The following is a 14,233-nucleotide window of genomic DNA, read 5'->3' on the forward strand; positions in this document are numbered from 1 at the left end:
GTAATATTAACAGGTGAAACAATGATCTTTTCAGATTCAATGGGGGTATCAACACAATGATTACACAGTCTGCCAGAGGCACTGCTGCATCATCCACATCCATTATGGCCAATAATGCACCAACACATCCTGGTATAAAGAGCTTGTGTCTGTCTCTGCCTTGTTCATGAATCATATCAGACAGGGAGTTGTCTGTCTGTTCACAAACAAACTAATGCTCTGCACTTCTGTAGGTGTTTTCATCTTACATGAACTACCTACTTCAAAATTACAGATTCCCCTGGCACAGGAATGTGAGATCCATGTGTCCAATGTCTCATGTAATCAGTCCAATATGTAGGCAGCTCTTAAGAGAAGCTAGTACTTTTCACTAGCTTCTCCAACCTTGCTGGAGGCATCTAACACTACAATTTCCTTCTTTGATGGGAAGAATGTGTCCTGGACTCACACTACTAGTGACCACTATCTTTGTGATATAGATATGTGCAATTGTCCACGTAAAGAACTACACACAGACCCTGCCATTGCAGGTGCTGTAGGGAGACTTGCATACTCTTTATGAACACTCTTTAGGAATGGATATGGAACTCCACTGATGTGAAAGAGAAGAAATCTCCTGTATCCTGCAGCAATTATATGTGGAAATTCATCTTTCAGATCTATGGACACATGCAGTTTCCTAAACCTAGCTTTGCAGGAGTAGGGTGATGGCTAAATATTTTTAGTTTGCTAACAACTCTGTCTTTTTAGTCACACTGCTCGAGTTCATTTGGGTTCATTTGGTTCAAGCTGGAGATTTCCAGGTTTTCAGTACATTCAGCAGTATTGGCTGAAGTATGGGCTGTCCATGCAACTGAATGAATCATTTAAGAATGGAATCAACCATCAATTTGCTGAACAGATGCAAGAATTTCAATATTTGTGTTGGCAGACAAAGATGTCTAAAGGTAGCCTGCTGCCTCAAAATGTTTGAACAGAACAAGACGACAATCTAGTGCCTTTCAGACCTGTGTGCTGGAGACCTATAATAGTAATAGCAGAAGTTGGCACAGTGTGTACTTCCAGGAATGGCCAGCTAGCCTTCTCATCTACATGAACAATTCCAGTGATCTACTGCAGTTCACTGCCCTGTTTCTCATTGTGGGACCCATTTCATTTGCAGTTACTGTATCAGCATTATCTCATTTGTGGCCAGGAGTAGCTGTGCCCCATACATTCACCATACGCAGCGTACAATTTGTGAACCTTTCTCCCAGCTCCTTTATATTTGGCTTCATGCCACCCAGATTTACAAGCATGGCTTCATCACCCTGTAACACTAGTGAGACAGTGTCTGTAGAGGCATTAATCTCAACATTAGTCCTTCCGTATCTGTCATCACTATTAGTAAATGTGCTCTTTTCTCAGGGTGCTGCGTCGATTTGCTTTTGAGTGCGTATAAGAACTCTTTAATGCAGTTAATACATTGTTGGATAGCCCAGTAACTTTCTTGGGCAACTGTACCATGAGTTGGGTTAGATCAACTTAAGTTTCACTAAGGTCGCCTTAATATAAGCCTGCAGCACAATCGCCACTGTTCCTGAGCCAGACCTCCTGAACTCCACATTGATCCTCAGATGGTGGACCGGTGGCCACTCTCAGCACTTTCTACCAAAGTGGGCCTCAAGCTAGAGAATGAGAGGCAGCTGCTGAAAGTACCTCAAGGTCTGTCTCTGGAGGCATGATAGCTGTAGGCTACTATAAGCTCCTCTGAGCTCTACACTTTTGTGCATTGTTGCATTGCTGCTAACAGCTCTTGCATTTGCCCTTCCCCACTGCCAGTTCCTGCCCCTGCAAAGAAGCTTACCTCTTTCTTCCCAGCAAGCTCTGCTGCCTTATCTGCTTCTTGTTTTACTCCTCACTGTGGCCTCAGAGTGCCAGAGGAAGCTGATGCATAGTCAGCAGTATTTCCATACTGATGCATAGTCACCAGTATTTCCTGGGAGGTGTGCTTTACATGTCTATAACATGCAGTTACAAGGCTGTGTGTTGCAAATATTCAGGTCTCAAACAATTTGGGTGTTGGTATGTCTGTTATCTAACTCCATCATGGCTTGGCATGAACAGCTCTTTATCCTATCATGAAATACACAAAAGTTTGGGAAAGTTGACAGAGTTTCAGTTATTCACACAAATTTTAAGTTTATGGACTAGTCGAGATTATAAGATTAGTTACTTTGTGTCCACAATGGCCATGCTGCTGCACACCAACTCAAACAATGGAGTGCATGTCTTGTGATAGTCATTGCGGCAAAAACAATAATAAGTCCATTATTCATTGTTCACATCAATGCACTCTATATGCAAGAAATAGATTTTATTGCTCTATACTTTCTGTCTTGAATCCACTTCCTTGAATCCATATCAATAAGAGGAGAATGGGAAAGAGGACCAGAAAAGAAACAAAGGAGATAAAACCGAGGGTTAGGTATGTAACTGTGTTTCTACTACTGAGTGGAGGACTGCCAGGGCTACCTGGGTCAATGGCCAAAGGATGACCATGACCTGGCTGAGGCCTTTTATTGGCTACACAAGTGAGGTCAAGGTGAAGCAACAAAAGGAAGTGCATTTTTATTTTCCTATTCTCAACTTGGTACTTTACTATTTTTTATTTACACAGTTGGCATTATTTGTAGGTTTTGCTTTGTGGGTTACTTGTACAAGACTTAGTGATAGATGTGTGTATGAGTTTGATACTGATAAACTAATTCAGTTTATTGTATTTGTATTCCATTTATATTGAAATGGATTGACATTAAAGGTTGCAAGATATTAGACAAGACTTTTATGGCTTCACTTTCACAAACACATCAGGAAAAAACACCAGCTCAAGGACATTCATTTCTGACCATGAAAATGGCAGTAGAGTGCAAATGAATTAAACCTACCCTAAACAATGCTGCTTAGTTGTGCTTGCCCCTGTGTGACAGTAGAGCCCAGTATGTTATATGATATTAATCAAAGCAGTTTTCTTAGACTTATCATAAAACATTTTTATACAAAATGATGACACTTTGACTATAGAAACCAATAAAGACTAATGCAGGAGTAATAGCTAGAGGTAAATTACCCCGGCAAAGTAACACTAATTACTTTCTATTTGTCTGTCTACCTTTCTTTATCTTTCTTTGTTGTAGAACCTGTGGATTCAGCTCCAGTGATTCTGGATGGCTTTGAGAGGAAGGAGGTCATGGTCGGTCATCGGGTCGAGCTGCCCTGTAAGGCTTCGGGTCATCCTCCGCCTCGGTACCGCTGGCTAAAGGACAACAGCCCTCTGGAGTCAGACAGTCGCTACCACCAGAGTGTCTCAGGCCTCCTGATTGAGGCCACCCGACCCAGTGATGGAGGCAACTATGTGTGTGAAGTCTGGAATAGCTTTGGCAATGCCAAGGTGGTGGGACGGTTGGTGGTCAAACGTGAGTTCCCAGTTTCTTGTGGAAAATTGTTTAAGAGTGAAATGTTTTATAATCCTGAAACCACTCATTGAGTCTGCACCAGTCAGGCCATGATCTAATTGATAATGGCATAAATGTAAACAAATAAGGAAAATGCCAGCCATGAAGTACCACTGAAAGGTGAAAACTCACAAGATTCAGGCTGGATTATGGAAAAATAGCTGATTTTCTCTACTATGTCTGTGTGTGTTCTTCTCCAGAGCCCCTGAAAGCAGTGGTGAGTCCTCGTAAGGTGAGAGGCAGTGTGGGCAGTCAGGTCTCTCTGTTCTGCAGTGTCACTGGCTCTGATGAATATGAAATCACCTGGTACAGAAATGGTGAGAGGATCCAGCCAGGGCCCAATGTCCGCATCACTGGCCTCAGCCATGAGAACCTGGTGATGGAGGGCATGGCCAAGAGTGATGGAGGAGCCTACCAGTGTTTTGCACGCAATGGCAAGATGTCCACCCAGGATTTTGTGCAGGTCATTCTGGAGGGTGAGTTGGTTTTAACCTAATCTTAAATGACTTGTGAGCAGGTTTGAGAGGGACCCAAAGGATGCCACTCTCTTGAAAAAAAAAATTTACCCCCTCATACACACATTTGCCACACAGCTTAATCTCAATCTAACATTTTCTATAGATAAATGCATGATCCAGCAATAGTATTTTATCACCATGCATGATGGAATTATTCGAGTGAAAGCTGCTAGAAACTCACATGTCCAGTGTTCACTCACCTTCTGAATGCCTGGATTATATCAGTAAGCAGATGCCTTAAAACACAACAGCCTAGTCATTCACAAAACCCACCTAGATGTTCAAATATGAAGAAAGTTGTGTTTTTGATGCGGCAGAAATATGTAGGACCACAGGCCAAAAACATTCAGTGCCTTCCAGTGTGCATCTTTTTCTACTAATCTGTGTGAAAATCATTACTGATTATAAGCTGAGTCACCCTAACTCAGTAAGCTCAGGAATGACATTGTGTCAGTTGTTGGAGTTGGAGGCAGATGCAAGTACAGATTAGAGATTATTCTTAAACAAAACGTGAGCATCACAAACAAACTACAATAACACATAGCATATATTTTATCGGAATATTTAGTTATGATTTGCAAAATAAGAACTGGCATGTTTCAGAAAGCCACTGTATTCAGCGTATAAAATAAAATAAAATAAAAGCTGCAAGCAGCATCTTCTGGGGCCAAGCATTCAGACTCTGTGAGCCACACATTCACAGACATGCTGCCTAAGCAGTCACAGGTTGCCTAAGCAGTCACAGGAAAGCAGAGCCATAACTTTAGGCAAAGGGATTCAAAAGTGATTTGAAGTTTCACTCATGATGTGTTTTGACCACGGACAGTGGCGGAATTCTCTGACTGCAGGAGGAAAGGTCTAGATGAACAAATGGGCAGCAGGGTGGCATTGCTGCTGTAGCTGCCACTACTGCGCAGTTGTCTTTTGCTACCTTTGGTCATGATTGCTACTGCTCTGACCTAAAATTTTTTTCTTTTTGCAATTAAAAAAAATCTAAGGTATTTATGTTTTTTTCTCATCAGTCTGGGCCTTTTTCCCTACTTTGTGCACGTTTAGACAGGTCTTAAGATGCCGTGAGCCAAATGTGGTGAAGATTGGACAAAATTTGGAGGAGGAGTAGTAAAAATGGCAGTTAGATGGAAGCATTTTTGGCATGTTATTGTAACTTTTGACCAGTAAGTAGCACTGTCACAAAATTTGTCGTATAGCCTCAGGAAGCTTCCTACCCAGATTTTTTGTCATCTTCAGGGCCAAAGTGGCCGAGGTCATTGCTGAGATACAGCCTCGCTTCCTGTTTGGCGCCTTCGCTGTCAGATTTGTTGGCACATTATGGGCAAACCGTTTGGAATATCAACATGTTCTGAATTTGATGTCTGCCAAATTTGGTGTTGATTGGACATAATTTGTAGGAGGAGTAGCGAAAAAAACCCCAGTTTTTGACAAAATCCAAGATGATCGATAGGAAGTACACTTGAATTTCAGATCTTGGTGTGCCTTCATGATATAAAGAAAAAAATAAAAGTTGTTACAGTTCTTGACCAAGTTAGAGCAGTCATGAAACTTCTTGGGTAAATTCAGGGCATGGTCCTGAAGGTACTTATTAAGTTTCATGATGATACATAGATGCATTGCTGAAATACACCCTCACATCCTATTTTTTGCATTTGCCAGTGCATTACAATTTTGAATATCAAAATTCCTTTGATAAATTTTGTTCAGACAGGTCTCAAGACAATGTTCGCCAAATTTGGTGAAGTTTGGACAAAATTTGGAGGAGGAGTAGCAAAAATGGCAGTTATATGGAAGCATTTTAAGCATGTTATTGTAACTTTTGACCAGTAGTTGGCACTGTCACAAAATTTGTTGCATAGGCTCAGGTCATGGTCCTGAAGATGCCTACCAAGTTTTGTGTCAGTGCGCAAACTCAGTGCTGAGATACAGCCTCACTCGCCTGAACTCATCTCAACCCACATGGTTCAAAAGGTATGACCATAAAAGTACTTCCAAATTAGGCCAAAATTTGACCTGATGGTGGCACTAGCACGTTGGCAGCACTAGGCCCAAATTTGGTCAGAATGTTCCTCAGACCCTCCCCAATCAGTGTGCCAAATTTCACAACTTTTTACCAGACAGTTCTATGGGCTGCCATAGACACCCTAGCCAGAAGAAGAAGAAGAAGGAAAGGTAGAATAACAATCGGGTGCCTACACATAATATGGGGAAATGATAATAATAATAATAATAATAATAATAATAATAATATGGGGAAAGAGTGCAACAGAATGCAGTGCTGTGGTTCTTAATTTAATCTTACTGTATGAACATTTGTTATTAAATATGGTCAAACTCAAACCCCATCTGTCCTGCATTAACTGTGGTATTTGCATAATAGCATGTATGTACTAACAGTATACTATCAGCTAACTAACTGGTGTATATGGGTTTCATGCATTGCTAGACTAGTAGCACCCAATCTATAAAAATGTTTACAATTTGACCACAGTTTGACAGTTTCCTATTTCATGTTAACCTTTGTGTTACACAGATCAGAGGATTAGAATTGATTGCTATCAACTGCTAACTTTCAAGACTCAAGTTACCTCTGAGCTGAGAGCATCACCACATAACAGTTCTGATTTTCAAGATGACTGGGTCTTAATGCTGCCTCCTTTCAACTCTTATGTATATTCACACAATACCGGGAAGAAGAGTGTAATGAGTGAATTTTGCATTACTTCTTGGCAGCAGCTTAATGTAGTTGAAGCGGTTTTCTTGACTTGAGTAATAAACTATCTTGCTAACAGCAGAACGAAGATCTGCTTCCTTACATTCCAGACCACCGGAACGGGTTCCTTGTGGAGCTAGTGGAGTTTTCCAATTTGCTAGTTTCCTAGTTGAGTACTAAAAACAAAGTTGTCACCTTGTGACCAAGACCTCACATGTGACACACGTGACCAAGGCCATTCTTGTATTACTGAGGAAGCAGAAGAAGCCGATTAAAGACTTCAAGACATAGCCTTGACCCAACTGTAGCATAATGCCAATGGTGACACAGAAAGCACATCTCACAGTCTATGGAAGAATGCAGCCTATTCAGCAACCTTCCCCGAAGCTGTAGGACTATAGTGTGGACTGAAGTGGGCAACTGATGTCACTGCAAGGCATACTAGGAAAAGGCAGGCAAGGTCCTCTGTGGCACAATCAAAGGAAAAGCTACAGCTGACAGAGGGTTCAGCTCTTCAGTGCCGTGGAGAGGAAAGAATGTACACCCTTACTGAGTTGGAGCACAGAGCAGAGAAGCTGCCAGTGAGCATGGGCCAAATGCAAGAACTATTATCAGCAATGCAACATCACAATAATGTGCAGTACAGCTGATTGGAAGCACAGTGGAAGCACAGTGTGTCACACAGTAGCGGATAATGTGTTCCAAGCAGGCTCAAGGCCACCGTGGCAAAACAAAAACTTGATCCTTGACCTAATGCAGTGGATCAAATGCCTGACTCATTATATCAACACAAGCTGGACTATTCCACATTGTACCAGCTTCCTAAAGAAAATTTTATATCTTTAACTTTATAGAATGCAGGAAAGCTCCTACTAGTTATCAGAGCACACTTAATGGCTGCAATGGCAGATGCAGAAACCACAGGGCTGCAATTAATGCCACCAGTAGAGAGAGAACTCCCTAGTAGTAAGTGAGAACAAAGCATTGTGGGCAGATCTGCACTGTGCAAAACCTGTATATAAAAGAACTGACACGCTGGTTTGTAAACCTTGCGAGTGTAATCTCTAACACCATGCCTCATTCCTAATTCCTGCCTATTTTTCCTGCTCTAACACACCCACTTCAACTCTGGAAGGGCTGATAATTAGATGATTAGATGAATCAGGTGTGTTAGGGCAAGGAAAACACAGCAAGGACAGAAAGGACGTGGGGTTCTTTAGGACCAGCTTTGGGAACCTGTTCTCTAAGCTATGGAAGCTATAGCATAGGCAAGGGAAATCATTGGTTCTGGGTCTATTAACACAAATCAGAAGGCAAGTTTGGCTTGCTCAAATGCCATTGCCAGAGGGTGGTAAAACACTTTTCCCCACCTGTTGCTGGTGCCTGGGCTGGGGCCTGTGGTGTACAGGTTAAGGAGGCACTGGATAATTGCCCCTTCATGGTTGAAACACAAACTAAGCATGTAGAACAGCAGGCTACTTGAGGTCCCAGAAGACTTGAGGTCAAAGTCCATAATGGCAGAATGAAAAAAGTTATGCAGGATACAGCACACACCACATTGCTACTACAGCAGCTGATCAGAATTCAAAGGTTAAGTTAAAACAAAGACTAACCCAAAACTAGTGGCAGGTTTGAAAATACACAGTTGACAGTGGGCATGTTTACCCTCTGCTATTAAAGCATTGGAGGATGATATTATCAGATCAGTGGCTACTGAGCACTAAGTCCACAAAGCATCATTTACAGTTTCACCTTCATCCACCATTGAACACAAGGGGCCATCTCAAATAAGTGCAATACCCAATTAAATTGCCCATATTCACTGTGAAAGTGGAGTCAATATTACAGAAACAGGCAATAGAGATTTTACATGAGCCAGAGCGTCTGGACAGATTTTTTTTCAACACATTTTATGGTTGCAATAAAGGAGGTGGAATCCGTCCCATTCTAGAGCTGAAATATGCATATTTCTGTATTCAATATGCTTATTTCATGTATGTATGAGCCATAGTATTCTGCAGCCACGTTTGTTCTCTGATATCAGCTCTGTGCAACATTTTCAAGCCTCAATCCAGCCTCATTAACAGAGGATGTGGTTCACTGTTTAGATTTATCTCCACAGTCACATTTGTCTGTAACATATTGGCCCCAGTGGAAAGATTTGCATTGCACTGGCCAACTGTTGTGAAAGACAAAAAATTTCCCTGTTTTCCATATAAGTGGAGTGACATACTGTATAAATTCAGTGTTTTCCTTTTGGGTTAGTTCTTGCACCTGGGATGTCTACATATTAGGGCCTTTCGCACCAATTTATTTCCCAATACCATTTAAAGGGTTGCATTCGCACCGACAGTGGGCACTAAGAAGTGACGTAAGCCGGTCGACAGCGACGTCATTTGTGCGCGGCGTTCAACAACGGAGACAAAGAAGAACAACGTAAACAACCGGAGGATGGAGGACACTGTGATCGGAGCTGTGTTTTTGTTGTGTCTCGCGTCCATCTATCGCTGTTCTCCATACTTGCAAAATAAGTTGACACTACAGTATGTTTACACGGCGTTTTAAATCATGGCGGGCGAGGGCATTTTCGTACTCGTTTGGCCAATCAACGTCTACTTACATCACGGTTTATACCAGTTGTGCTGGTTAGACCCTGCTGCGGAGTAGGAGCTAATTTGGTTCTCGAAAAAGGCAGTCTGGCACTAAAATCGCACTCAGTTCCGGAGGTGCGAAAACACCAAAAAGTGGGTAGTTCCACAATTAGTTCAGATACTATGAAAAGGTTCCCGTGGTGCGAAAGGCCCTAGTGTGTGCAAGTTCCCTAGAGCCCTTGCAGCACCAGGGTCTGTATATACTTTCCTATCTAGATGACTGACTTCTATACAGCCTCATCAGTAAATGACAAGACAGGCAGAGCTCCTGATTTCACATCTGGAAGCTTTGGGGCTAAAAGACTGTGCAGTTCATTGGCATTAAACTTGACAAGCCTTTTTAATGAAAAACAGAGCAGCCTCAAATGAAAACAGTGAGGAAATTGTAAATGGCCATACATCTGCATCTGGTGAGGATGCTGGCAGCAGCAACTCCAGTAATAGATCTAGGAAGGCTGTATCTCAGACCATTTCTGTGTTGTGTCAATAGAAGATCTGGGGGTTGTAGGGTCTTCTCAATAGAAGATCAAGGTTTGTTATCAGCAAATCAACATCCTTGAAATGAAAGTTATGTGGATAGTGCTGGCACAGGAACCAGGAACCCCTAAGGTACTATTGCAGACAGATAACACTACAGTGGTTTTACATCAACCGCCAAGGGGCACAAACTCAAAAACAATGTTGAGATCGACAAGCAAGCTTTGTAATTGTGCACATGCACACCTTCTGTATCTGAGAGCTGCCTACCTACCATACTGTTTCAACAGACAGCCAGATGCACTGTTTCACAGCAAGTCTGTGTCTGGAGATTCAAAAAGAGTTGAATTTTGAACGCCTACATCTAAAAAGATATCGACAACTCACTGTCCAATATAGTTCATGACAGGACAGAGACAGAGGCTCACATATGATTGGCCACATATGATTGCATTCACATATGATTGGCCAAATGTAGGACTGTATGCTTTTCCACCAATATTACTGTTATGGTGGACACTGCAGTGCATGAAGGCAGATGACGCAGCCACTATTGTTGATAACGCTATTCTGGACTTGGTGCTAGGCAGTTTATTCAACTTGCTGTATGAACCAATAGAAGGAGAACAGAACAGATATGAAGTGTGTTTCACCTACGACAGTTTTTTTGGCCATCACTATAGCCAAAGGAGATGGTGAATTGCATGTGCTATAGGTCAGCACTCAGTGCCTGTGTTAGGGACTGGAATTCAAACATGTAATGTTGTGACTGAACCCAGCACTGTTGCTATAATAAAGAAATTTATGTGGTGTGTTAATAAACCTAACAACATGGAACTCACTGCCCACATTCACCAGACTCTATATACTTCTTATAATCTTATGTCACCACACCCCATGAGTTCTGAGATGAGATTGAGTGACTGTCATCCTTAATGAAGAACAGTATTTGACCCTGAGTAATTTTCATCCTCAGTAGAAAAAGCATTGGTTGTTTAAGTTATTCCATCATTAACAGAGCACAGTAATGAGACCTTGAGTGAGTCTGTGCTTCGACTAAGATCAGTATCTTGAATGCTTGATTGATTCTCACCTACAACAGAAGGCAGTAGCAGGGCCTTGCGTGTTTTTCATCCTCAGTTAGGTAGATTGGGTGATTCACATCATCAATTATAGAGTGCAATACTAATATAGTGAGTGATTCTCATTATCAGTAGAAAGCAGTGTCAGTACTTTAAGAATGACTCTTAAACTCAATAGAAACAGTATCAGCACTCAAGTGATTCTAATTCTCAAATGACATCAGTGTCAGCAATTGAGTGGATCTTACCCTGAATAAGGATCAGCATCACCTTTATTGGGCAAGAGAGAGCAATATTAATGCCTTGAGTGGTCAAAAATGCACATAGAAAAAAGGTATCAGCAACTGTTGTAAGCATTGTCTGGGGAAATATGTCAGGAAGTGTTCATGATGATTTTGATGTGCAGTCTCCTCTATATCTTGAAGGAAACTGCCCTGGCAGTCTGGAATGTAAGGAAGCAGAGCAGTACTTTACATACGTACACATACAGTAGTTCTACAGTTAAGTGGAGGAATAGCAGGCCATGAGCATGCTATAGCAGGAGCCTTTTGTAGGCTATACATGTGAGGTCACTGTCACATTTACAAAGTGACGACTTTGCTACAAAGTGATGACTTTGCTTATAGTGCTTGGCTATGAAGCGAGCAAATGGGAAATCTCCAGTTCCAGAACAGAACCACCCTGTCTGTCCTCCACTTTGTTGTAGTACCACAGTTGCATATGCAGATGTCAGTTTCCATCTATGAATATATAATATGTAGGTACAATATAGGTTTGCAATATTAAATATTTTGTTGTTGTTCCTCATCTAACCAATTTCACTTTAGCTCAAACTATTGAAAAGGCCCTTTGGATGGCTACATGAGTTTCACAGAGAGGAACTGTTAAAGGGTAGTTGACCAGGGCATGATAAGAACAGTACTGAAATACAGCCTGGATGACATTTCATCTTATGTTGAGACAAAGCTGTGTTTACAGTAGGTTTAAATTGAGATGATCGGACCTTCAGCCAGCAGATTCTTACCTGAGCCTGGTTCCTGAGGCAACTGTGGCCCAGGGCAATGGAATTGAGTAAAGAGATATTGATCATCTATAATGATGTAGCATGAGTCTGCACAATCAAAGAGCAGTGATGAGCTATGACTGTAAAGGCACCAAGCTTGGAATCACAGCCGTTTTAACTTCTTGGCTGACAGAAATAAAGGACATGAGAAAACAAAGAACAGTAAATGTCTAGTTTTGAAGGACAAAACTGTTTCTAAATAATGAGATGGTATGTTTAAACCCACTGTTTTATTTATTTAGTATTTTGTGAAGTTTTCCTAATTATCATGTTTTTCTGGTGGGAGTTTGGATTACAGCTCTTTTTGACTGCCTGTGTTTTGACCCAAGCCATGAACTTTAACTTCCCCTGATATACATGCTACGAGTGTACACTTTCATTCTGCTTATAACTCCCACACAAGCTCAGTACATGGATAAAATCTGTATATTTAATTGTTGCCATGTATATATTTGCATATGAACTTTAGCTTTAACTTCAACCTTTTAAGAAGTAGTGACAAGAAGTCACCTTAAATTATATTTTGTTTATCCTGTTTTTGATTGTATCAAAATAACCCTGTTACATATAGACTGATTCCAGTTTGACTTGAGATCCTATGTAAAATTGTCAGGGCATGCTAACGCATCAAATCCAAATGTTAAAGCATCAAATCCGAATCCAAAAAAACCCTTCAGTTCCTAGCTGCATTTAATTAGGATTAGTTCCACTGTAGTTTCAGCTTTTCATGGATTACGATATTAAAGTATATTTTAAAACAGGTACACAGTGATGTGTATAAATTACACAGTAGATTGTATACATTTTGTGTACTACTAATTTTATTTCAAACTTACAAGCTGGACATGCCACACCTGCAAAAAGACAACCTGGACTGACCTCAGTGACTTGGTGCTCTCTAGTATGAACAATACAATTAAAACTATTTTTTACGTTTTAAATATGGAATTTTAAAAGAATTACCCGTGGCCTTCAGTTCACATCTAGAGTTATGATTGATCTTCCGCACTGTTAATGTATATCTGATACCTATACTATAAACTATAAACACTATAAAAATATATCTGCAGTTTGCATAACAAACCACTGTTAAGCTGTAAAAACTTTCTGCGTTTATATCTTCTCCTTCCTCCGTATCTCCTCCTCAGATGGAACGCCGAAGATCTTGTCAGCTTTCAGCGAGAAGGTGGTGAGCCCCAACGAGCCAATCTCCCTGGTGTGTCACGTCAAAGGCACCCCACTCCCTAGCGTGACATGGACACTGGATGATGAGCCGGTCATCAAGGACAGCCACCACCGCATGGATCGCTTTGTCACGGTCGAGGGCCACGTGCTCAGCTACCTGAACGTCTCACATACGCAGGTCACCGACGGCGGCGTCTACCGTTGCACCTGCAACAACTCTGCCGGATCGGTCTCCTACCAGGCGCGAATAAACGTAAGAGGTGCTTGTCAGATCAGCTCCTCCAACAAAAACAAACAAAAATGCACTCACATCACATCTTTATGAAACCTGTGTTTAAGATGTTTTTTTTTCTATCCGAGAGAGGTAGTCTGAAATTTCATGTTTCTGGTTTTCTTTTTGACATATGCTTACTTGACAGTTGTAGCCAGTTTTTCAGCTAAACGTACCATGTAGCTTTTTGTAAGCAGTGCTAATTCTGAATATTCTGAATATAAGACCCTAAATAACATGCTACTTTGGCCACCCTCCAACCCAACTAACCACCTCAGTCATACACTACATGATCAAAAGTTTGTGGAAGCCAGACCTTCACACCCATTTGTGGTTCTTCTCCCAACTGTTGCCACAAATCTGGAAGCACACAATTGCATAGGATGTCTTTGTATACTGTAGCATTACAATTTCCCTTCACTAGACAGAAAGGCCCAAACCTGTTCCAGCATGACAGTGCCTCTGTGCACAAAGCAAGGTCAATGAAGACATGATTTGCCAAGGTTGGAATTGAAGAACTCGAGTGGCCTGCACAGAAGAGTGGTTATTACAACAGCAAAAGGGGGACTAAATCTGGCATGTTTGAAAAGCACATATGGGTGTGATGGTCAGGTGTCAACAAACCTTTGGCTATACAGTGTCTATATAGGCTATATAGAGGGCTGAAGGGAGCCCCCTGCGGAACCATGGTTACGTACGTATTTATAAACTCTAAGGGGCCCTAAGTGATTGCTTAATCCATTTATAGCTAGAAACAGCCCTGTTTG

General features: G+C 41.5%; 1 protein-coding gene across 1 annotated transcript in view; it reads left to right on the plus strand.

Annotated features, from left to right (window-relative positions):
* The window catches only part of dscamb (Down syndrome cell adhesion molecule b), a 135,162-nt gene that overhangs the window by 80,413 nt on the left and 40,516 nt on the right, over nucleotides 1-14,233 (plus strand). Inside the window, exons 5-7 of the mRNA XM_026941410.3 lie at nucleotides 3,177-3,455; nucleotides 3,695-3,970; nucleotides 13,159-13,455. Coding sequence (XP_026797211.3) covers nucleotides 3,177-3,455; nucleotides 3,695-3,970; nucleotides 13,159-13,455 — 852 coding nt within the window. The remainder of the gene's footprint in view (nucleotides 1-3,176; nucleotides 3,456-3,694; nucleotides 3,971-13,158; nucleotides 13,456-14,233) is intronic.

This window comes from Pangasianodon hypophthalmus, chromosome 21 (assembly GCF_027358585.1).
Source record: "Pangasianodon hypophthalmus isolate fPanHyp1 chromosome 21, fPanHyp1.pri, whole genome shotgun sequence".
Taxonomy (NCBI): Eukaryota; Metazoa; Chordata; class Actinopteri; order Siluriformes; family Pangasiidae; genus Pangasianodon; species Pangasianodon hypophthalmus.